The 23,167-nt window shown below is 49.1% G+C and overlaps 8 protein-coding genes across 8 annotated transcripts; 4 read left to right on the plus strand and 4 right to left on the minus strand.

Moving 5' to 3' along the window:
- Positions 1 to 8: 8 nt before the first annotated feature.
- N7466_004041 (uncharacterized protein) lies at positions 9 to 2,151 on the minus strand (the record flags this gene model as incomplete). The annotated part of the gene is made up of 5 exons (XM_057163438.1): positions 9 to 404; positions 494 to 826; positions 896 to 1,052; positions 1,156 to 1,665; positions 1,892 to 2,151. The coding sequence occupies 5 exons, from the start codon at positions 2,149 to 2,151 to the stop codon at positions 9 to 11; spliced, it is 1,656 nt and encodes a 551-aa protein (XP_057022119.1).
- A 558-nt stretch (positions 2,152 to 2,709) lies between these two features.
- On the minus strand, positions 2,710 to 3,990 carry N7466_004042 (MT-A70 family; the record flags this gene model as incomplete). The annotated part of the gene is made up of 1 exon (XM_057163439.1): positions 2,710 to 3,990. The coding sequence occupies one exon, from the start codon at positions 3,988 to 3,990 to the stop codon at positions 2,710 to 2,712; it is 1,281 nt and encodes a 426-aa protein (XP_057022120.1).
- An 880-nt stretch (positions 3,991 to 4,870) lies between these two features.
- On the minus strand, positions 4,871 to 8,622 carry N7466_004043 (putative RNA binding protein Jsn1; the record flags this gene model as incomplete). Its single annotated transcript, XM_057163440.1, has 2 exons — positions 4,871 to 8,303; positions 8,375 to 8,622. Coding segments are annotated over 2 exons (3,681 nt in total), but the record flags the coding sequence as incomplete, so codon positions are not given.
- A 2,057-nt stretch (positions 8,623 to 10,679) lies between these two features.
- Positions 10,680 to 13,045, plus strand: N7466_004044 (putative signal transducer; the record flags this gene model as incomplete). The annotated part of the gene is made up of 2 exons (XM_057163441.1): positions 10,680 to 12,651; positions 12,720 to 13,045. The coding sequence occupies 2 exons, from the start codon at positions 10,680 to 10,682 to the stop codon at positions 13,043 to 13,045; spliced, it is 2,298 nt and encodes a 765-aa protein (XP_057022122.1).
- Positions 13,046 to 15,467: 2,422 nt separating this feature from the next.
- Positions 15,468 to 16,843, plus strand: N7466_004045 (uncharacterized protein; the record flags this gene model as incomplete). The annotated part of the gene is made up of 3 exons (XM_057163442.1): positions 15,468 to 15,670; positions 15,868 to 15,927; positions 16,108 to 16,843. 3 exons carry the CDS (start codon positions 15,468 to 15,470, stop codon positions 16,841 to 16,843), a joined length of 999 nt encoding a protein of 332 aa, XP_057022123.1.
- A 358-nt stretch (positions 16,844 to 17,201) lies between these two features.
- On the plus strand, positions 17,202 to 17,940 carry N7466_004046 (protein kinase domain protein; the record flags this gene model as incomplete). Its single annotated transcript, XM_057163443.1, has 2 exons — positions 17,202 to 17,461; positions 17,550 to 17,940. 2 exons carry the CDS (start codon positions 17,202 to 17,204, stop codon positions 17,938 to 17,940), a joined length of 651 nt encoding a protein of 216 aa, XP_057022124.1.
- A 20-nt stretch (positions 17,941 to 17,960) lies between these two features.
- N7466_004047 (uncharacterized protein) lies at positions 17,961 to 18,716 on the plus strand (the record flags this gene model as incomplete). The annotated part of the gene is made up of 3 exons (XM_057163444.1): positions 17,961 to 18,257; positions 18,314 to 18,479; positions 18,538 to 18,716. The coding sequence occupies 3 exons, from the start codon at positions 17,961 to 17,963 to the stop codon at positions 18,714 to 18,716; spliced, it is 642 nt and encodes a 213-aa protein (XP_057022125.1).
- A 1,048-nt stretch (positions 18,717 to 19,764) lies between these two features.
- N7466_004048 (uncharacterized protein) lies at positions 19,765 to 20,682 on the minus strand (the record flags this gene model as incomplete). Its single annotated transcript, XM_057163445.1, has 1 exon — positions 19,765 to 20,682. One exon carries the CDS (start codon positions 20,680 to 20,682, stop codon positions 19,765 to 19,767), a length of 918 nt encoding a protein of 305 aa, XP_057022126.1.
- Positions 20,683 to 23,167: the final 2,485 nt, after the last annotated feature.

The raw sequence follows: 23,167 nt of genomic DNA on the forward strand, positions 1-23,167 counted from the left end.
GGTCCATATCAAGACTTGTCCTCAACCTGCAAGGACAGGGTCGCCGGAAAAATCTCGGTTCCAGGAGCCACGGGTGCGGGATTAGCTTCAACGATAGCTCTCTTCTCCACGAGCTCTCCATTCACGCTTTCATCTCCACTCTCGCTGGGGGCATCTCCGCCCTGAGTCCCTAACGTTAAGAAGGGCACCAGTAAGAGCGAAGAACCAGCCGCCGCCGCCGCGAACCAGTAGACGGCTAGATAGGGCTTGATGGCCGGCGAAGAAGCGGTCATCTGGTTGGCAATGGCACTTTCGACAGAGGTAGCGATACCAAGACCCAAGTTATTGCAGAGCTTGCTGACTGTGTTGAAGATTCCACCTGCGATTGATTGCTGATGAGATGGCAGCGATGACATGACGTACATCTGGAAATAAGAGCATAACTCGTTAGCTAGTATTCAAAAAACCTTGAGTTTATGGGAGAACCAGGATGAGAACCAGTCCAAGGACGTACATTTGTAACGTTGAACTGGATATCCGCGCCAACGACCACTAGAATCAAAGCTGGGAAGATGTATTCCCAGTAGAGGGCATCTTCTTTCATGAAACTCAAGATGAGGAACGAGGCAGTGTAAGCCAGTGCGCCGATGCCGGTTAACACACTGTTGCTGACTCGGTGGAGAATCAGACCACAAACGACATTCACGGTGACACCGCTAACTACCATTGGCATCAATCGAGCGGTAATCTCGAGTGCGGTGAGGTTTTTCACGTCCTGGAGGTAAAGGGATAGGTAGAAAGTAACCGCAGAGAAACCCATGAAGCCGAGGCAGAACGTTGCCATCAACTGTGAAACGAATCAGCTTTGTTTTGACTCTTCAAAACATTATACAGTTGTCATAAACTGGATACATACCAGGCTGAAGTTACGATCCTTCCAGACCCACAGAGGCATCAGAGGGTTAGAAGTAACGGACTGCCACCACAGGAAGACAACAAGCAAGAAAAAGCCCACGATGAACAAAGCAAGAACATATCCAGTTTTCCAACCATCGGATGCATCACCAGCGAGTCTAAAACGATCTTCACATCAGCAAACAGTTCACATTCAACAACCGGAGTCGATCAAATTAAACATCCAAGAAAGGAAATAGAAAGGAAGGGAAGACAACATACGACAGCGAGCTCGAGAAAAACGCAAATCCCACAATCACCAAAGCCGTCCCCAGCAAATCAAACTGCCTAAACGCCTCAACACTAACGGGCGTCCTCGCGAACCCATCAGGAGGAACCGTCCACACCGTCAACACGGTAAAGATAGCATAAACAACAGCCAGAGCCCAGAACGATGCGCGCCAGTTATACTCGTTCGACGCAACGCCCGAGATGATCATGCCGCCCACAAAGCCCAGCGGATTACCCGCGCTGAAGCACGCGAACGCGCGATTCTTGCGCTTGGACGGCTTCTCGTACACGGCCCCCAGTGTGCCAACGGCCGGGGGAACCACCGCGGCTGCAAAGAGACCCAGGATGCCGGAGAAAACGTCCATGTAGATGGCGTTTGTGGCGAAGCCGGCGATTAGCAGGGAGAGTGTGAAGCCGGCCATGCCGATGATGAATAGCGCTTTGCGGCCGAACATGTCAGCTAGTTTGCCGAATGTTAGTAGGAAGGCGCCGCTGCTGAGACTGTGAGGGGATTTTGGTTAGCACTTGAATTTTGTATGACATGGAGGGGAGTATGTATGTAGATTTGAAGCATTTAATTGGCCCGTGGCTATTCCAATGTTTCTTTTCCAATGTTCTTCTTTTGAGGCGGTGATGTCTACTATATCTAGACCGGTGGATAGGTGTAGGTGTAGATATATGGGGCATTTGAGATTGATGGATAGAGATTGATAAGGAAAGTACATACGAGGCACCGGCATTGATCCAGGTAATTTCCGCAGAATTCATGTCCAAATTCTTTCCAATTGAGGCAGTGACGCCAACAATACAGCCCTGGAAAAAGGACTGCTGGCCGATAGCCATGGTGGCCGTTAAAACGAACAGGCATTCCTGAAAGGTTGAACTGAAGCATTTTGGTCGTTGGGCCTGGCCAATCTGCTCCTTGGCGGCCAATGTGATATCGGGGCCTTTTTCCTGATCCACTTGATCATTGGATTGTGAAAGCATGTTGTCGACGGAACTTGTCGCCAATACGGCGAGGCGAAGAGTTGTCGGAACCTCGAGAGGGAAAAAGCTAATCTTCCAAGGTCGGAAAAAGATTCGAAATATTGGGATGGAGATTACGGCAGCTCAGTAAAAGATTTAGCCCTGGGGATTTTCCAGGGGCGATATTATAGCTTCGTTTTTTTTCCGCGAACTAAGTGGGGTGTGCCACATGTCGCCTCTTATGGGGACTTTTCTAAATCATGTTTTCACTGCATACTTCAGCGCTGCATATCCTATACAGCCTAGACTGCATATGCATCAAGTTTGTAATGGCCGGAAATTTTGCTGAACAATGCCCATTGTGGCCTTTGTCAGCGGCGGAGGATTTCCGCTCTGATCTTGTCTTGATGATTCTCGGGAATTGATTGGGTTCCGAGGCCGCGTGGAGCTTCGGACTTGCTGATAAGATCCTTTGATGTTCATGAAATTCTAGGTTGTATCTTAGCCCATATCACAGTGTGTGAAATCGCAAGGATATGATATTCCACGTCCGATCTATTTCAGATCAATTAAATATCGTCATACCGAGTCATCGTGCTCAACCCAGCAGTCTCGAGCATTGAATTTCACTGCTTCATTCCCACACGCCCACCATTCGGAAGTCAAACTCCGAGCAAAGACCTCGAGTGCTGAGTAAGACTTACGATCAGAGCCCGACGTGCAGCCAAATAATATCCGCTCGAACAGTGGTTTCAAATTCGGTTTCCGCGAATGGAGGTCCGGGACAGCGGCAATCACTCTCCTTGAAATCGTACTCGGGTCGACACCGAGTAGGTCATCCGTAGAATTGAGGATTGTCGGCGATATCGCACAGCCTGGATCTGACAATAAATCCGAAGCCGAGTCTTTTCGCCCAATGATGAGGATTTCGTATGGTTTTCGCCAGAGCCCGTTTAATGGACACACTGGTTCACCATTCGCAGTGACCTTGATCCAGATCCACTCCTCCTGGATGCGAAATCCAGAAGCCAACAAGGACTCGTAGGCGACTTTGCGAGCTCTCTCGGAGTTGGTGATCCAGATAGCTGCAAAGCTTTCTTGACTGGAATGTTCCGGTTGTGATTCTGGAGCTGTGATTGTGTCTGCAGAGTCACCATTTGGACGGAAGGCGTGAACACGTAAAATATCCTGAAGCCGCTGGCTCAGAACATCCATCTCATCATAAGCATGAGTTTGATACCCCTTACTGCGTCGAACAGAGCGATTTGGCCAGGGCGGATCGAAAAGCATCAGATTAAATCGCTGGCTGCTAGGTAACCCGGGAATCGGGGTCTGGAGGGGTTCTGCCTGCGACAAGGGCAGGGTACATAGTATAAAGGCAGATCGAGGTGGGACAATATATTCGGATGGGCAAGGCATCCCATCTTGGCTGATCAATAATAAGGTCTCCTCAGTGGATGGATTTTTCACCACCCCTTCAAGCTCTGACACGGAGCTAGATTTGTTGATAGAAGTCGATGATAATATAGTCGGTGGTGTAGCTAGCAATTTAGGACTCTCCATGGCCGCTGTAGCATCGTCATTTTGTGGACACTGTAGTTTCCGTTTCCGTTTTTTCGTAGACGGGTCGAATTCAAATGATCGTTCCTGTCCGTGTAGTGTTTCGCTAGGAACGGCCCTGGGAAGACACCATTTTGAGCCAGATGGTATATATCCAGTTCTCAAATCCTCCAATGCGCTTGCCACAAGTGGCTGGATAAATTCACCATGAAATCGCCGCTCACGAGGTGAAGTTCTAGACAGAACGTTTGCACGCGCTGAGTCCGTCTTTGGCTCAGTAGAAGATGGATATGGTACCATCAGAGGCTCGGTAGAAATCGGTGATCTCTTTTGTTTTATGTGTCTCCTATTCCCTTGATTCGATAGGACAAAAGTCTTCCCCGTTGATACACATTGATTTTGATCTGGTGTCAATGTGGTTTGCGATAATTCTTGTGCTTGTGTGATTGACTCGGGGATGTCAACAAGAAAGATTGTATTCTCATGATTATAAAAAAGGATGGAGGGGTTCTCCTGGGAATTGATCATCTTCTCCAAAACTGAGGTATGTTTAGGTAGGGACCTGATAGCGGATAGGCGGGATCATTGATATTAGGGGAATTAACATAAAGCAACGATGCGGGCGGAGCGGGCAGATTCCCAAGGTTTTGTAATCTGGAAATATGCACATCACTTATCATTTTACAATTAACTAAATCATATATATCATGTAGTCGAAATGTCCTATTGGAAATCGTCACAGTGCAATCTTGGCAACAAGCACAAATCTGAAGTGCAACCCAAATAATGAACACAGACGAAAACAAAGAATCATTAGATAAGAAGATACATGGCTACTTCAAATAAAAGAGAAAAGCCCACAGACGTAGATTGGAATAATATGTTCTCCGAGCCTTACGGCATTTTTTGTGACAACCCCCTAATTCCTCAGTCATGTCCTCGCTCCCCTGCCGGCGATCCAGCGTTCGGTCGGGTGAGAGGGACATGACTTCACAACATAAAAGCTAAAGAACCCGCTGAATCTCCATGATAAAATTGACCAATAAGAATAAAAGAGATAGAAATAGATCAGACAAGATGGATTTGTACAGGGAGATGAAAGCAGGAAAGATTCAGATAAGATAAATCATATGCGAAGATCAACGCTGGAATCAAGTTAGCCAATGGCAAGGTACAATGCCTAGTAGGCATCATAGAGATAACTCACCCGTCCACGTCGGCCACCGCCCGACTGTCCCTGGCCTGGCTGTCCCTGACCCGGCTGTCCCTGGCCTGGCTGTGGCTGGCCCGGCTGTGGCTGTCCCGGCTGGAGTTGTCCCGGCTGGAGTTGTCCCGGCTGGAGCTGTCCGGGCTGGGGCTGTCCCGGTTGGGGCTGGGAGTAGTACTGCGGATATGGGTAGACTTGAGCAGGAGGCATTCCTTGGCTAAATTGTTGCGAAGGGTAGTTTGACTGGCCGAGCATGTGGTTGGGTCCTGACAGTGGTGACGATTGCTGGTTTTGCATGCTTCGCAAGTTCTCAACGGAAGGCGACCCGCCTGGGTATCCGAAATTGCCCCCCGGCATATTACCGTACATGCCAGCAGGAGAGACACCGCGTCCTTGGGCAGCAAGGTAGTTCTGGTGGTACTGTAACTGGGGAAGCTGTGAGACAGGATCCTGGAACCCAGCACCACCCAGACCATTTAAGGGGTTTGCAAACCCATTCATGCCATTCATGCCATTAATGCCATTCATACCATTGCTGGCATACGGATCCAACGAGGGAGCGTTGTTGTGGTCGGCAGCAATCGAGCGAGAGTCTGTAAATTGTCCGCTGTACTGTCGTTCCATGGGAGGCTGAGGAGGGTAATTGGAATTTCCGTGCCTGGATGACTGACGTTGTTGAGGCTTTTCCGGGGTGGAAGAGTGGCTTGTACCGTGCTCGCGCCCATGATGATGCTCACGGCCGCTTCCACGCGAGGAGAGACCGACTTCGTCCATCAGGCGCTTGTATCCCTGACTAGGAGAGGCCTTTATTTTGGTCAAGACCTTTGCGACATTCTTCACAACTTCCGCACGCATGGCTTCATCGAAGAATGGAGTAGTCAGAACCTTGAAAATCATAGTGGCGCCGGAAGTCTGGTCACTCAGGATTTTCTCCAACGTTTCATCACCGGGGCTGAAGAACAAGGCTCTGATAATGGTCTCTCTGGCATCGTTCTCATTGCGCTGATTAATGACCTTGAGAACTGTGAGGTAAGCCACTTTATGGGTGCAAAGGTACACGAGATGAGGAACGAGCAATGGGGCAAGAACAGTCCGACGAAGAGGGAAAGTGCAATTGTCAAGTAACCAAGTGAGTAAAAGAGCCCCGTTGGCATTGGTGACAAGCTTTGGGGTGTGAAGTGAGATGCCAGCAGCAAGGCTGCGTTGGTGATCCTTTGTGGCGTGGTGACTTTCCAAACAAGCACGCATGGCCCGAGAGCCAAATCGTCCCTGGGAAATCTCCCACATCCGACTAAGCATGGTCTCGAAGATGAAGTTGTTGTAAGGAGCACCAAATCGCAGGCAACCTTGGAGCACATAGTTTCCGTATTGATCCAGGAAGAGAGAGACAGCGTGAGGACGGAGAGCATCGATGATCATGTTAATTTGAGTGGGTGTCTTAGCAACGTCAATGATCTTCTGTGCAGCCCAAGTTCCATTTTTGTGAACACCAATCTCGGCCAGATGGGGAGCAATGTGTGAAAGCATCTGCTCTTTGGTAGACTCGGAGCAAATCTCGAAGAGCTTTTGGACGACGGTATTACCCAGGTAATCGGAGGCCAGTTCTGCGATCTCAGGAAGCATTGCACCGGCTGTTTCTTCAACCTCTTGAATGGAACAAGTGTTGGCCTCAATTCGCTTACGAATGTCACGAAGGCGAGGGGCGTCAAACATCCGAGTCTGGCTAGGCTCAGGAATTGGAGGGATTTCCGGCTCAAAGTCTTGGAAAGCGATGGCACCTTGAACAATATTCTTGATATTGAGCGTGTTATCCTCATTAGCCCCGAAGTCTTGTATAATGTCGATGATCTCAGGAAGAAGGTCACTGAGTGCTGGGATCTGGGGAACAGAGCCAGTCTCTGCCCGGTCCAGACCTTCACCCATCGCAAGGTTAGACTTGTAGGTTGAGTCAGGGGTTGGGGATGACTGAATGCCGTTTGCACCAGGCGTGCCTGTTGCCGAAGCACCAGGAACCTTGGCGTAGCCAATTCGGACAGGTCCCGCACCTGGGAAGATCTCCTTGCCATTGAGAACCGACCGTGCCTGCACTGCACTTTCGAGGCGCTCAAAATTGACAAATCCACAGTTCTTGTGAGTGAGAACACGAGTGGACTCAATCTTTCCGTACATACCAAAGATGGCCTCAAGAGAAGTCACAGTTGTCGACACGGGAATGCTGCCGATCCACAGTGCTCGGGTTGGTCCATCCTGATTGTTTTCATCCACCATCTCACCGGTGGCCCGCATACCCATTGGAATTCCGTTTCCTCCAAGATGGAGTCCGAGAACAGCATCAGACAAATCATCATAATCATTCTCTACCATGAGATCCTCGGCATTGAATGAATTGTCAAGACGCGAGGGAGTTGCTAGGTAGTTACGAATAGATGACCGAGTAGGAGGAGCCTCTAGAATACCAGCAGTGCGTGCTCGAGGCCGATTGACCGAGGCATGGGAGGCAAAGGCCTGAACAGCCAGATTGTGCTGGTGGATTTGCGCCTGTGTCGCGGCGAGTTGAGCAGCTGTCGCAGCGGCAGATGGTGTCAGAGTTCCGGAGGGAAGTTGAGAGTAGCGGCTCTCATATTCCATATCTTCATCATCGGCATACTTTTCCTTTGCATTCACGGAATACGACCTAAAGCGGTTATTGCTCTTCATCATTGCCATATCAGCCAGAAGCCCTGGTAGTCCAGGCGCATGCTGCTGCTGCTGCTGCTGCTGTTGCATAAGGGCCTCCATAGAAGGCCGTGCAAGAGCCGCTCGTCCGGCCTGAGGAGTCTCCGCAAGACCAAGGTAATCCAAAGTCCTGTCGGAGTCCGTCAGACCATCTCGCGAGAACGAAGAGAAGCTAGGTGAGCTGGGGTCATCCGACGACCGAATGCTAGTTAAGGTTGAGGCACGATCGCGACCACTCGACCAAGCCGAAGTGAACAATGACGGACCGAAAGGATTAACTGAGCCAAGCAAGCCGCCCCTCTGCGGCATCGAGCCAGCTCGAAGACGGGATAGCAGGGCCGGGTTTGGCGCACCTGAGCTAGCAATTTGCGCACCCGTATCGATTCCAGAGACACCTGGAGGGCGGAACGGACTGGTCGAGGGCGTGGGTCGAGAGGTTTGCGAGATGAATGGCTGTTGAAGGTCCATTTCACTCAAAGTTGTCATTGGTGGGAATCGAGAAGGCACGGTTCCAGCTCGAGCCCTGCGCCCAGAGCCAGACATGGAGGCACTGGAGTTGGTAATGAGGTCAGGGAAACTATCCTGACTGGGCGATTCGGGGATATTCTCCCGAAGCGGGGTTGAATGACCGCTGGTCGGAGGACCCCAGATATTAGAAGACACGCCTTCTTGCGCTTGAATTTCACGGGCACTAATGATTTAATCAGGCCATCGGTCAGCTTCACTCATCCCGATTTTCCCCCTTGTCATAAGAGTGCTTACCGTTTCGGGTACAGACGTCCTCCCAGCTCCGAGGGAGACCCGGCCCCCAGCCTGGCAGCACCAATCGACCCAGGAGGGCCAAAGGGCGCCTTGGCTGTCCCGGATCCGCCCAAATCGCTAGGGGAACTGCGTCCTGTCGAGGTCCCCGACATGGGCTGAGAGGTGGGGATGTAGTTGTAAGTCATTTGGATTTCAGGGCGCGAAACCGGCAACACTTTAATGTTGAAAAGCCCCCAAGCAAAGCAATCGCTGTTATTTGTTTCCTTTCAGATCTTGTAGTCCTAAACACCGGGACCGGGGAGTGGATTCTGAGATGTGGGTTGCTTGTAGAATCGCGCGTGGGTCGCCTGCACCATGTGGTGAGACTTGAATTCTAGGAAGGTGTTGGGAAAGGAATTAAAAAAATCGACGAGGTTCTTGATGGGAGAAGAGCGTCTATGGTGAAGAAAGTTGGAAGTCAGTTGGGGTGTGCCAAGTGTGAAATGTTTGGGTTGTCCGGGGGCGCAGAACGGGGGAGGGGTTAACAAGGCAACTTTCAGTCCAGCCCGGGAGAAGAAGTGCAATTCTTAGAGGGTTGCGGATAGAATTGACTGTGACAGGGTAGCGTAAAGTACGGACCTGGAGAGAAAAAAAAGTTCAAGTGGTAGTGTCACGTATTCACTGTGGGGTGAATGATGACAAAAAAAAAACGATTGAATCAAGCGACTGGGATCGAGATTCAATGATTGAGTCACTTCAAATGCGCCTAGACAGGATGCATAGAATTGAGATAGAAAGAAGTCAAGACACAAAGGAGCGTCAAGTGAGGACTAGAAGTTGGCCGGTTGGTCAATGGAGGAAGGGATCGAGGTGGCTGGAGAAGGAAGTTTAGTTTGCGCGTGTCTCTCAGAGGAAAACACGGAAGGGAGAAGAAAGTACCGAAGCCGAAATCGCATTAAAATGCAGTGAGAAGAAAGAAAAGGGTGATAAAGAAAAAGAAAAAGAAAAGAGAAATGAAGAGAGGTGGAGGTGAAAGTAGGGAAAGGGTGGAAGAAGGAAGAAGAGATGTTGGGGGATCCGGATGCTCGAGGGAGTTTGTGGTTGGTGGAGTGTGTCCTCCAACTTCACATCTGCCTTGTTCTTTTTTATTGAATTTGGGATCTTTTGAACACACACAATCTGATTGTTCTGAGGCTCAAAGGGAATTGGAATTTGATGATCTATTCCAAGCTAATCTGATCATCTAAGGTTCATTGGGTTGTTTTTCCCTTACTATTTACTCTGAAGTCACCAACACAACATCATACCGGAAATCGGCAGTGGAAACACAGCCCCATCGATGTCATTTTCTGGAGACCTAAAATTTGAGGTGTCTGGGGAATAAACAACGAACTCTGGGAACAATAGAGAGTGTATAGTATACATCTGAAACGACAAGAAGGGGCTCCTATGAATCCCCTTGTCAGTATCAGGAAGCGCCCTGTCAGGAGATGGGGTACGTTTATGCTTGTTTGCCCCCTTCTCTTCTACGTATGGCATGGCATAGGCATGCTCGGTGAAGACCTGTGGGAATCAACCGAAGCCCCGCATTCCACTGCGTCATATCTCCAGAGACTTGAAATCTACAAAGATACATTGATTCACGGAGATCTACTTACTGCGCTCTGAAGAGCCAGAATGATGCAATTGACAATGCAAGGAAACTCAGGGTTATGATGTTGATCCGAAACCAGTCCAAAAGCCTTGATTTTAAGTGGTGCGCCGCAAGGGATGGGTCAGGTACGTGTCCTGGATCTCGGGCGCTTGGAACTAATTGATCACATCTCAGTGATGATTGGCAAGTCTTTGACCAAGACGCTAGCTTAACTCTGAATTTCATGCAGACCAAACCTTGTAGAATAACCCCATGTTAGAAAATCACATTCACAGACCTTGCCAAGCTTTAGAGAAGGAGTCGGATTTAGCAACGGAACGACCGGGAAAGATGCGCAGGCACGGAACCCAATAGAGTGTTCACCAACCGGAAGAGATAGAATTGCTGTATAAGATATACACGATCTAATAGTATTGAATCTAAATATCACCTGTTAGAGTATAACATATTGACTCTGCTTGGCCTTTTACCTACTATTATATGGAAGATGAGATCTGTGCATTTTGGATCTGGCAGCCCGTGGTTTCAGGCATCAAGTCTAGCCACACGCCACACTTGATCTTCATCTAGCGCCGCGGAGGATTCTCCCGGTCGCGTCTTAATTGAATCTCCCGTGTCGAACCACCCGACCTGGTTTTCCAACCCATTTTTTTATCTCAACAGGCCTCCAACATGGCTGAATTATTAGAAACAGACCCCGACTCCGAAATGGTCTCCTCCGCAGAGGAAGAGGAGGAAGCAGAAGTACTACCAGAGTCTCTGGTTTCAGGACGCGCAAAGCGTAGCACTGCTGGTTTACACATGTCCGCATTGATCGATGCAGCTGCCGATGACGACCTTACTTTACTGTTCGAGGAAGTGGAGGACGACAATGATTTTGCAGTAGATGATGGGGCAGATGAAGAGGATATGGGGTTGGATTCTTCCTCAGACGACGATGAGGACCAGGGTCCTAATGCGAACGACGACGACGAAGGCGAGAAAGAATTACAAAAGACCGAACGTAAAAAGCGTCGCACACAAAATGACCTCCGATTTCAAACCCTACGCAAGCGTGTCAAGATCGATCCTACTCTTACAACTACAATCCCCGCACCTCCACGGCCGAAGAAGAAATCCGAGCGAATCTCATGGCTTCCGACCGTGGAAGATGGTCCGACACGATCATCATCTCGACGGCAGACAATGGTCAACAAGGAAATGACGCATGCTCGTCTCAAGGACAGCCAGGAGAAGCGAGTCCGGATCATCGCAACCATGAAGGAGGCAGAGAAACGAAAGGCCCACCTTAAACCGAAAACGATGACCCAGGAGGACCATTTGGCAGTCGCCGAACGGATTGAGCGAACCAACAGCAAGAGTTTGAATCGATGGGAACAAGCAGAAAGAAGGAAAGCAGATGAACGACGGGCAAAGATTGAAGCACTACAGAACCGGCGACTGGATGGGCCGGTCATGTCTTACTGGAGTGGATTGGCTACATGGGTGAATGGTAACCTCACACGAGTGGGCCAAGCGGAGATCAAGGCAAAGGAGAAGGAAGTGCCGAAGAAGAGGAAGACCGAGAAGGAGAAGGAGGAGAAGTCTGAGGAAATAATGGTTCTGATCCACAAGACTCCAGGCGTTGAAGCTATCACCGATCCCTCTTCTACTGGCATTGCTACTGCTTCTTCAGCGCCTGTTTCTGTGCCTGATCCTGCGCCTGCGCCTGCGCCTGCTCTATCCACAAACCAAACATCTCAGTCTGACGGCACCTCAGCTCCGACAGCTTCAGAAGTTGCTACGGCCCCAGCGCCCAATCTAACTCCAACCCCCAATGTGGCCCCAGAAGCTGTCGACCAGGCCAGCAAACCAGATGGAAAACCAAACGAAAACCCACCGGATCAAATTTCTCCCAAACAGTCAACAATTGCACCAACGGACCCCGCAGTGAATCAAGAAAAAGAGGAGAAAGATGCAGACAAAAAGGCAGAATCAGCGCAAGAGCGGGAAAATTCCAACACACCTTCAGACCCCCCGCGCAAATCTCCCCACGGCTACCCCATACCTTACGTGGAGATCATAACTCGACGTGACCCTAGAAGCACCACTCCCAATGTCCCATCATCTGATAAACCGGCAAAGTTGCCTGTTACGGATGAGGTCGATGCTATGAACATGGATAAGGCTGAGCCCAAAACGGGCGAACCAACCACCAGCCAAGTCAACCCTCCCTCCACAAGCACAGGCACAAGCACAGACACACCGGCAGCATCAGAAACCGCCCAAATCAATACTTCCAGTGTACCGGAGCCCTCGTCGGAGCAGGTGACACTGCAATCGGCCACATCTGCGACCACGCCATTGGCCCCTCAGGTCCCTCAAACCCCTCAAGACCCTCAAGCCCCTTTGGCTGATGCAGCAGCCCTGCCCGCGCCACCCGAGATTAATGCGATCGCGGGCCCTGGTGTCCCTGGACTAGAGCTCCCAATTCAACCGCCCGCAGCTAATGAAACACCAGCCCAACCCGAGATCCCATTACCCCCACCAATCATCGAATACACCGGGCGTAACTTGACAATCCTCGAAAACTTCGACGATAAGACCGCGCACAGCAAGAAGTACAGTATCTACTTTAACGCCAGGAGGCCTGCGCGATTATCCAGTATGTTTTCCCCCCTTCTATCTTGATTCGTTGAAACAAAACTAATTATTTTCTTTTTTCTTTCTTAGAAATCTCGTCTTCCTTGTGCGTCATCACTTCATTACCATCTCGTTATCGGGATCCCGAAACCTCCCTTCCATATGCAAACTCTTTCGCATACGGGCAAATTCGAAGTCTTATTTCGAAGGGGTACATCTGGAGCTCCATGCTAGGTTGCTTTGTAGGACCAGCAGAAACCGCAGCCCGTGGTGTACCCGCGCGATTCCTGGGTAAAGAGAAGGGTTCCGACGAACATGATAAGGAACCAGAGAAGACCCCGGCCGAGTCAGCGGAGAAGACGGAACCAGTCAAGGCCGCAGCGACCTCGACCGACCCGATGGACGTTGATCGATGAAGCCGTGGATGTTCAAGAGCGGAAGGCGGCGAAATTGTGGGAAATTTTTAAGTGAAAGCGAAAGCGAAAGTTGTACGATATGTCATAGCACTGTATAGATACCCAATCCAAGTTTAATCCAAACAGACTACCGAAACAAGGTCAAATGTCAACATCATCCCTACTCCACATTGAATCATAGACTTATTTGTGCCCATGAAAACTTTGTTTCCGTGACACCCCTCGACTGGCTTCCCTTTGAGCGGACGACTCCATCCTTGACCAAGGGATTTCTTCCAACTCTAGCGCTTCAACCCTAATTCTTTTCCCTCCTGGGCTCTCCAGGGCTGTCTCCAATTTTAGCGGCATTATGTAACGTGATTGTATTCCCAAAGGGGGAAGAGTAAAAAAGTTGCCCCTGGGCCTATGACGACGAGAGTCAAAACAGACCGCCAATTCCATGGTGTCGAAGCAAAGACAATGAAAACTCTGAAAAAAAAAGGGCTATGATTCTGACATGACACACGAGAAAATCCTTCCAACCAGTTTCCACTCCACAAAAAAATCGAAACAGAAGATGGATCGATCGAAGTATTCGTAGGGCTTGTGTGTATGTGTAGTACGCAACGTAGTACATTATGTAAATGCCAAAATGGTCTAGGTACTCAGTATGAATTCTGCTCATTGGGGTTTTCTCCGTGTTTCTTTTTTGGTTGATTCGATTCCCGGGCCCACTCCATCTGGACTGTGGATTGATTTGACGTCGTAGAAGTCTGAAACTGATTCTAGGCAATGTTGTCAATGTTCAACGTCGATTATGGCTGTAAGGCAACAGCTACGGAGTCTTCTCCATAATGGCTGACTCCGCAGCCCCAGAGAGACCCAGCGACCCGAAACAGATCAACGTACGATCGACGATTAGTATGATCCAGACTACCGGACTGAAGGATCAGTGCCTAAGTACCTTGTAGGTATAGTATTTCTTAGAAAGATAGATGGCTCTGCAGAATCTGGTCTAGAATTGTTTATCGAGTGGGACATGGGCCAAGCAACACGCACCCTGCCAAGTACCCAAACAACCAAGCAAAGCAACCAAGCACGGACTCGACGTGTCAAGGGTGTGTCACAGTGGGGGGGGACGAGAAGTTGTTCTGGGGGTTCGAGAACGCCGATCCAATTTTTATTTATTTTTTGTTTCTTTCTTTTTTGTGATGTGAGTACCTTTTGGGAGTTGTGCTCACGCCATCGTAGTCGTCATTTTATTGTATGTGAGGGAATGGGTGAAGAGAACATTTAAATGTGATGACATGATATTGCGTGGGAATGTGTCTATTATAGAATTCTATGTGGCCATTGATTCATTTGGAAAGGGTATCTGGAGCTTTGTCAGTAGTATAACGTGATAACCCCTCGATCACGCCAGATCCGACTCCCCCCGGCGATTGGCTCCCTGCTCTATGCAGACTATGCACACAAACCGGGAAATCGGGCTGCAGAAAGTGCGTATCGATAGGGCACGGGCACTACTCGGAGTTCTAGACTGGATCGGAGCTCTCATGCGTATGCTTTGGAGATTTCCGATTCTACTGCTTTTTGGGGGTACCTCTAGATCTTTTTCTCGGCTGGATCGAGAAATCAGGATGTGTCGACGTAGTATGTTGTATTGTATTGTGTCTTTGTTGCGAGAAAGGTCCACTAGGATAATTATAGGGACAAATGAGAATCGACAAGCCAACCACTGTTTGCGGAGTCTGAGTCATCCAAGGTCTGGACACATTGCGTGTACTGAGTACAAAGCGGGTAAAAGAAAAGAGGGAAGTGGGGGAAGACAAGTCGATCATCCACGAAAGTCTAGAACTATGAGCACGTTCTCATCTCGATTTTATTATTTAGGAACTGGAAATCCCCAGTCTTTTCTTCTTCTCCAGACTAAACAACCTTGATAAACCCTCTTTTTCCTTTACCTTATCAGCTGCATATTGCTATATCCATTGGCCATATAGACTTTGGATCGGTATGTGACCCCTTATCTCTGATTCCCCCCACTCCGGATGATAAACGCCGGTCAATTCTCGTTAGTGACACAGAAAACTGACTTGGCCTTATCAGTCATTCTCTCGACTTGTTTCCTAGTGAACATACATATTTGCCACTCCCCTCCAAAAATAATAAGAGGGGAAAAATTCCGAAACAGAGCAAAGAAGAAAATCCATTCCAATCAATCCAAGATTCAAGGAAATTTTTTTTTAAAAAAAAGATAATCATTTATCTGCATCAAGCCGAGAATTCCTGAGCGGTCAAGAGACAACAAAGATAATCCCTCACGATCCTCGTGCTCCTCAAATCCGGAGTGCTCCACACTTCCCAGTCCAGGGCGCAAGGTACACAAGATAAGATAATTGAGGCATTTGAACGAAGCCAATTCGGCTTCACCGCCATCCATATGACTCAGTCAACTTCTCACCGTCGTTCTCCCTCTGCTCCTCATACAAAGTCCAAATTGTCTCGTCCTGCTTTACATCGGAGAGGCACTTCAGCCCTCAACGTCTCCATCTCTAAGCTGGGTGCTGGTTCGGCTTCGGGACATACTCGTGCGAGCAAGGACGACGACGAATTCGATATGGCCGCTAGTTTCCTCAACTTCTGGTAAGTCTCAATCTTCTGTCTACCCTTTCAATTCCTATTACACTTTTTTCTTCTTCTTTGTTTCTTTTGTCTCGGGCAAAGATCTCTTATCAGTGGCCCCTGCAGGGACAATCGTGTCCTTGCATGCCATTGACCGTCATCAAGCTTGTGATCCTGATTGTATAAAAATTTAAAATGGAAGGCTAATCCGTCCTCAGTGCCATGTGCGAAAACCAAATTACCGTCCCCAACAACTCCATCCTCTATTGCAGTGAAAGGTATGTGCCATGTTTCATTCCTATCTTACCTTGACTCCTATTTATAGGACCTTGTTCCTCCCCATCTACCCTTTCCCAATTGCCCTTTACTTCTATCATATCCTATCATATCCTATACTTCATCATATCATATACTATACTATATATTTCAAGAGAGATATCACTAACTCTCAACCTCAGCTGCCGCCGCAAAGACTCCTGCAAACCTCTCTCCGCCTCACTACCATCAATGTCTAACATGTCCTCAATGACCACAACACCCCCTCACTCCCCCCCTCTCTCCCCACGCACAATCGTGGCCCCCATGACGCCCACTCGCCCCGTCCCAGGCCTCCGCATACCCGAGAACAACCACGACGGCCGCTCAGATCTTGACCCCACCGAATGGAAGCCAGTATTACTGTCCTCCCGCTCATCCACCAGCCTAGCCTCCTCCGACGCCTGGAACTACCTCTCCCAGTTCCACGGCGGCAACGAGGCCCTCCTGGCTCGCCGTGCCGCTCGCAGCACCTCCAGCCTCCCCGCCCTGGTCGGCGGCACTGGAGTCCACGGCGCCACCGTGCCCCCATCCCTAACCAACACGCCCTCCACCGTCGCCAGCTCCTTCAGCAGCACGGCCTCGGACGACCACGAGCTCGGCCTCATGTACAGCGTTACCTCGGGTGCCGGCTCGGTCCACCGCCCCCTGCCTCCCCGTCACAACCCCTACTTCGGCAGCATGACGGCCATGAACAAGAGCAAGGGCGTGGACTTGGTGGTTCCGCATCTGGGACCCGTCGCTCACGACGATGTGCCCGTGGAGGTTGTGGATAGTGCGGATGTCTGGGAAGATGCGCATGAGAACCAGCGTGTGCTGAAGACGGCGCCGATTTCAATGGTGCAGAGCGGCGGGTCCGCGCGTCTTCGTTCCGCTTGATGGATATACGAAAAAACATTTCTTTTCTAGATGAAGCCGGTTTTCTTTACTGGGTTTCGGGTCCCTTTTTTGGCTACTACTTTTTTTTATATTTGATGGATCCCCCGGAGCGTGGGGGATTGATTGGTTTTTGTTTGATGAATTTGCTAGATGGACTTGAACTTGAGTTGGCTGGTAGCAAAGAAACTAGAATATAATGACTGCAAAGCAATTATACATTGACTCTTGAATTATGAATACCTGAATACCTGATCCGCACGGGCGACGGGCTGGCAGCTCATGTGACCAAGTATCGTGTCTCCGGGGCGACAATCCAACTTCCTTCTCCCATCGATGTTATACTTTCCCTACACCTTCCATGGCTTCACATTTAAAATCTCTCCGATCGGTCTTCAATGTTAGACAAATATCTCGCCCCTGTCAAGTCACCGCTCACAGATCGTTTGTCAGCTTGCCAGTGGAAATACCTACTAGTATCGATGAGGAGACGCTTCCTCACTACGACGCGAAGCAATGCTACCCCGTACACATTGGAGACCTATTTAATGATAGGTATCGTGTCACCGGAAAGCTTGGCTATGGAGCCTACTCAACTAGCTGGCTATGTCAGGATATTCAGTACGCAGCCACTGCCCTTGCTAGCTTAAGACATCTGCACTATTCTTTGTGATATTCGGCATCGGTGCGTGTTGCTAAACTTAACTAGAAACCAAAGCTATATTGTGCTGAAGGTATCTACATCACTGCAAACTTTACCTTCTACAACGAATCGCGAATTCAAAAGTTACGAGCACCTTGCAAAAATAAACTCGGCACACCCCGGACAATCGCTGCTTCGAGAGCTCTATAACTCCTTTGAGCTCCGGGGCTATACTGGAAACCACCGGTGTCTCGTCCTACAACCGATGCATATGACGCTTCTGGAGACGATGAACCTAAATCCAAAGCCATTTGATCTCCTTCTTCTTAAGATGATGGTCCGACGACTATTATTGGCACTTGACTATTTACATACCGAAGCGAATATTACCCATACTGGTACTATATTTCGCAAATCTAGAGAGGAAATATTTGAATGCTTATCTGACTTACGCTAGATTTGAAAACTGATAACGTGATGCTTAGCCTAGAGGATGCTACGATGCTGGCCGATTTTGCGAATGAAGAGATCAGGCAGCCAAGCTCTAGAAAAATCATAGATCAATCGCGTACCATATACCAAAGTCGAAGTTTTCGCCGACCGTCAAGAGGGAAGAGCTTCGGTCTTCCAATCCTTTGTGATTTTGGCGAGGCCAGAATCGGGAAAATACATGAGTCCGGGCCTTTCGTACAGCCGAATATATACCGAGCACCGGAAATCATATTCGAGATGGCATGGGGGAGTGCTATTGATATCTGGAATTTGGGTGCTTTAGTAAGTGCTGTCAAAAAAAAAAATCTCGTTCGTGTGCTCTGCTAACAAAAGCCTAGATTTGGGATCTCTTTGAAGGAAGACATTTGTTTGGGAATATTTTCGATAAGAATGGCAATCATGATCCTTTCAAACACCTTGCATTGATGGTCGCTTTGATTGGGCCCCCGCCGGCCAATTTTGTGCAGCGCAGTGAGACTACGGGGCAGTGCTTCGATCGCAATGGTAAGACCGTTGGATTATCTTTTCAGAATCTAATTCGCGCTGATATTGATTCTTGCAGGTACCTGGATTGCTCATGAAGACGCGCTTGTACCGCAGGAATCTTTAGAAAGTCTAGAAAAGCGACTATCTGGCGGTGAAAGGGAATCTTTTCTTCGATTTCTTAGATCTATGCTTAAATGGCTACCAGAAGACCGCAAGACCGCAAGACAGCTCCTTGATGATCCATGGCTGCTTTGAAACTAGTAAATTCTACTATTTCATAAGAGCGGTCCCCTATTTTTCAAAGAGGTGGGCCGACCTGATCTCTGGAGTGACGAGTCTGAGGTGGAGTTAACATTTAACCTCCGGAACCCTACCACGTCGTTACATATAATATACTCCCAAATAGGAAACAACCACCGCAACACCAGCAAATGTTAATTGGGACAGGGGACAGGAAGAAGCAAAATAAAGTTGAACTTTAGAATAACCTTGGAACTCTTGTAGCACCTAAAGATAAGGGAAAGAAGAGAAAATATAATTTAAAACCGACATCGTAGGAACAAGCCGAAAAAGGAAACAGATATCGGAGGGATAGCAAGGCAAGTACTACTAGTAAACCAAATATAAAACACAACTTTGAATACGCGTCAAGAGCAAGCACTAAACACCAGTTGACATCCAATCATCTGGGCACCAATCGGTCCCAAATAGATTGATAACTAAAAAAAAAAAAATCGACCCACTTAGGTAAATAGAAAACTCCCCGGATCCGGGGTAAAGATAGAAATCCTGGACGCCCCGGCTGGAGGTTTGAATACCACCCAAGCGAGATAACGAAAGTAAAAAAAGAAAAAAATTGCCACTTATCAATAACCAGCGGTCATTGATGAACGAGATAGCTTCAGCTGAAATGCTGATGGCCCGGGTGGCAACTCGACGATAAGACGAGTGACCAACATTGTTAGAAAGAAAACCGATACCTTCCAATCTCTCCAATTAGAGACCAAACTCCAAATTTAGACAAATGAGAGCCCTCCACATCGTAAATGAATAGAGAGGGCATATCCAAGCTCGGCTACAAGCTCGGATTTCTCATCTAAAAGTCAGGAGAGGTGAAGCAGCACGTGTAGCAACCGGACGCAGCGTTGAAAACGGGCGAAGACTAAAAATAAATATACCTCGGTTAGTCCGACCAGTCCAAGACCAAATCCAATCCAATCCAATCCAATCCAGCCCACTATCCAACCTAGAGGACAAGGACAAACAACTCAAACCCCCCAACCGCAAGAAAGAAAAGAGATGTTCATGCAAAAGGAAAAAAAACAGGGACAAAACTCACATAAGGCTGCGCACACTGCGCCTGATCAGGACTCTGATAACACTGACCCAAACAGAACCCATTCCCCTCATCAACACCATGCGACTTCTGCGGCAAAACAGGCGCAACATTCGACCCCGGCGCCATCGGATTCCCAACAGGCGCAATATCGCCGCTACCAGGCCTCGAGTCCGGAATCGGCGCGACATCCTGATCAACGGGCGTCGGGGCATTCCCGCTCCTGTCATCCCGGCTCTCGCCCATCTGCGGCCCGTTCTCCATCAAAGGCGGCGACCCGTCGCTGCTCGAGTCGTCGCCGTGCGTCTGCGTGAACCCGTTCCCGTTCCCGCCCGTGTAGCCGCCGTGCTTTGTCGATGCGCCGTTGTAGCTCTCGGCGTCCGGGGCCTTGGGGAGGCCGGCGGGGGCGGGGAAGCCTTCGTGGGCGTGCGGGGCGTGCAGGCCGTGGTTTGGGGCGTGGGAGTGGCCTGCGCGCGCGGAGGGGGTTGCGGATGCGTGGGCTGAGGCTGAGACTGAGAAGGGCATCGAGGCGGAAGCTGAGGCGGCGTGCATGTTGATGTAGTGGCTTGCGGACGACGAGACCATGGGCGTCATGTGATAGTGGTAGTTTGATGGGCGCTGGGGCATCATTGAGGCTGATGCGGAGGCGGATGCACTTGGTGCGTGCATGTACTGGTGGTAATTGGCGCCGTGGCTCTGGGCGGGCATCATGGAGGCGGAGGAGGATGGCGTAGCGGCGTACGCATCTTGGCCGTTGATTCCGCCGATGTTGCCGTTTGCTTGGCCTTGTGGGATTGGGACGGAGCCCAGGCCGAAGGGCATGGGGACGGCTTGGGCCTGGGTGTGGGCTAGCACGGTGGCTAGGGTGAGGAGGGAGTAGTGCATCTTGGATACCCTTTTTTCCCCTTTGGTTCTGGCCTGGTGGCTAGGTTGGTGCTATACTGATGTTGCTGATACTTCTACTGCAGGTATAGCTGTTTGTCGGTTGGCAGTGTCGATGTCGATGTAGAAGCCGGTGCCGATGCCGAAGGTCGAATGTCGGGATGTCGAGAGTCGTGAAGAGGGAGAAACTACGCGAGGGCCAATCGAGTACATATTCGAATGCTTCTTTGTCAATTCCAAGGGGCGTGTTTTGATTGCGCGTGGTAGGGGCATTTTTGGGGTGCGCGGCGTGGAATGTAGGTTTGTATACAAACCCGGCGCGCGCTCCATACAATATGGGAACATCGAGTATAGATTGGTTAGATGGCGAATCGTGGAATCAGGCTTGTTGGTATTTCTTGTTCGGTTTAATCTCCCGAAAGAAACCAGTAAGTCCAGTATTTTAACATGAAAATTCTTTCCGGAACTCTGGGATCAAAGAGAACAGTTAGTAGTCACTTCATATCCCACCTGGAATCCTGGATAGCATAGTAAGACGTGTTGGCTCCCCACATTCCATGCGATTTTAAGTGCTTAGTCACTATCTGAATGAGATCTATTTATGAGCAAAATAGGGTCCAAGATTATTGGTCCAAACTATCCAGCCAATAAGAAATGAAAAGGAGAGGAAACTTGGATCAGTAGATGGATTGCCTTGTTCGCATGACCTGGCGAGATCTGACAGGTCACACGGTCTAAGACTCTAAGAACACCAAGAGGTCCATGAGATCGAGACGAAATTCCAAAATCCAATTATAATCCAGTCGTATTGAAGGGTAATTATGACCCAGCAATAGTAACCATCAACATCCTTGGTTGAAAGGATGTCAATTTGTCACGGGTTTCTCACTAAGCGTTAGTGTAACATTTCCAAGCTAGTGGCGGCGTATGTCACTTCTTCACAGTCCAGTGCAAGGCTTAAAAAACCTATGAAGTACATATATAAAAATCATTTAAAAAAAAAAAATAAGAACAAATAAGAAAAAAATAATAAGAAAAAATGAGAAAAAAAAAAGAAAATTAAAATTAAAATAAAAGTAGAAAAATAATGAGTAGATTAAGGCTTGATCAATCCCACATGCACTTGGACATGCTTGTAGACTGGATCAATGGCAGGCTTAAACTCGAGGCAACATCACAGTCGAAACATCAGGGGAAGGGGAAAAAACGAAACGCCGATGTTTGGTTAATTACAGCCGCTTACCAGCTCACTGTGTCTGAAGCCGATCGAAAATCAGACATGCATTGATGGTTTCTTGGTTTCTTTTCTCCCATTAGCCTATGATGTTCTTGTGACACGCTTGCCACTGGTATTGGTGTCGATGGTCTAAGCTAAGGGTACATTTTCTCATGTACTCTCTGCGTTTGTCATGTTGGTCTCGTTAGTCTCAGTCAGCTCCAACGGCAACAACAAAAGGGGCGAAAGCCGCGCACGACACCCATGTTGTTGTCAACACCCCCAAGAAGTCCCGAGGTTCACAAATGGAAGATAGTTGTAGAATCAAAGTTGACTGAACCGTTCTCCCGGGTGGATCGGCGACAGGAACTGCAGGTACTGGAGTTGCAACCCCGGATGCCTTTCCGTAACAAGTCTATTCGATCACAGTGACGATGGGATCCGTCACGAGATCAGATTGGCTTGAATTGGGAGCTCGAGGGTTCCGAATGTCCGGATACTTTATCCTCAGCTCGACCCATTTCTTTTGTTTCTCCCCTCACGATCTTCAAGTTCAAAGTTCCCTTCACAGAGGTTAGGATAACCTCTCTGGATTCGGGAGACTTTGCGAATACTAAGTGACAGCGTTTCATCAACCCGTATTCTATGAATCCCTTTCAAAAGATCTCATGTTCCCACGCACGGATCGGACGAGTCCTGGCGCTTTGTTTCGGTCGGTCAAGGGCGAAGACAGGTGGAGCCGGGGCCCCAATGAAGTTACCAGGAAGCATTTTCCATGATGGAGCCCAATGGCCAACACAAGCAGAAAAGACCCATATTAGGGTTGGTTTTTCCCTCCTATCCTTCTCTCGCCCTTGACAAGAAAGCAGCACAGGCCTATCTCTCTAACTTCAGACCTTCTATACTAACCAGAGAACGTTTGTTGCAGCCCGCAAAGACCTCAAAAGATTTTGGTCTCTCCGATACACCGACGTGATGAAAATGAGTGTCACGGTATGGCTAGGATGGGAGGCTTGAGTTCTGCTTACCCCAGTGGAAATCAAATCCCTTGAACCTCGTCGCCGAGGAGTCACACCGACAATGCCTAGTAACCACAAGTCGACATCACCGCCATCAAAATCAATGACATCGGTGATCAATGATGATGAACAGAGAAGTTACTGACGCGGGAAAGCCCCTGGCTGGAAATTTCATTGCCGACCGGATTGCGTGGATGAAGGTTGCCATCATCGATCAAGAGAGCCACTCAGGGCACTGACATCTTTGACTGAC

This window comes from Penicillium verhagenii (genome assembly GCF_028828195.1).
Source record: "Penicillium verhagenii strain IBT 33310 chromosome Unknown utg000005l_segment0_segment0, whole genome shotgun sequence".
NCBI classification, from domain to species: Eukaryota; Fungi; Ascomycota; class Eurotiomycetes; order Eurotiales; family Aspergillaceae; genus Penicillium; species Penicillium verhagenii.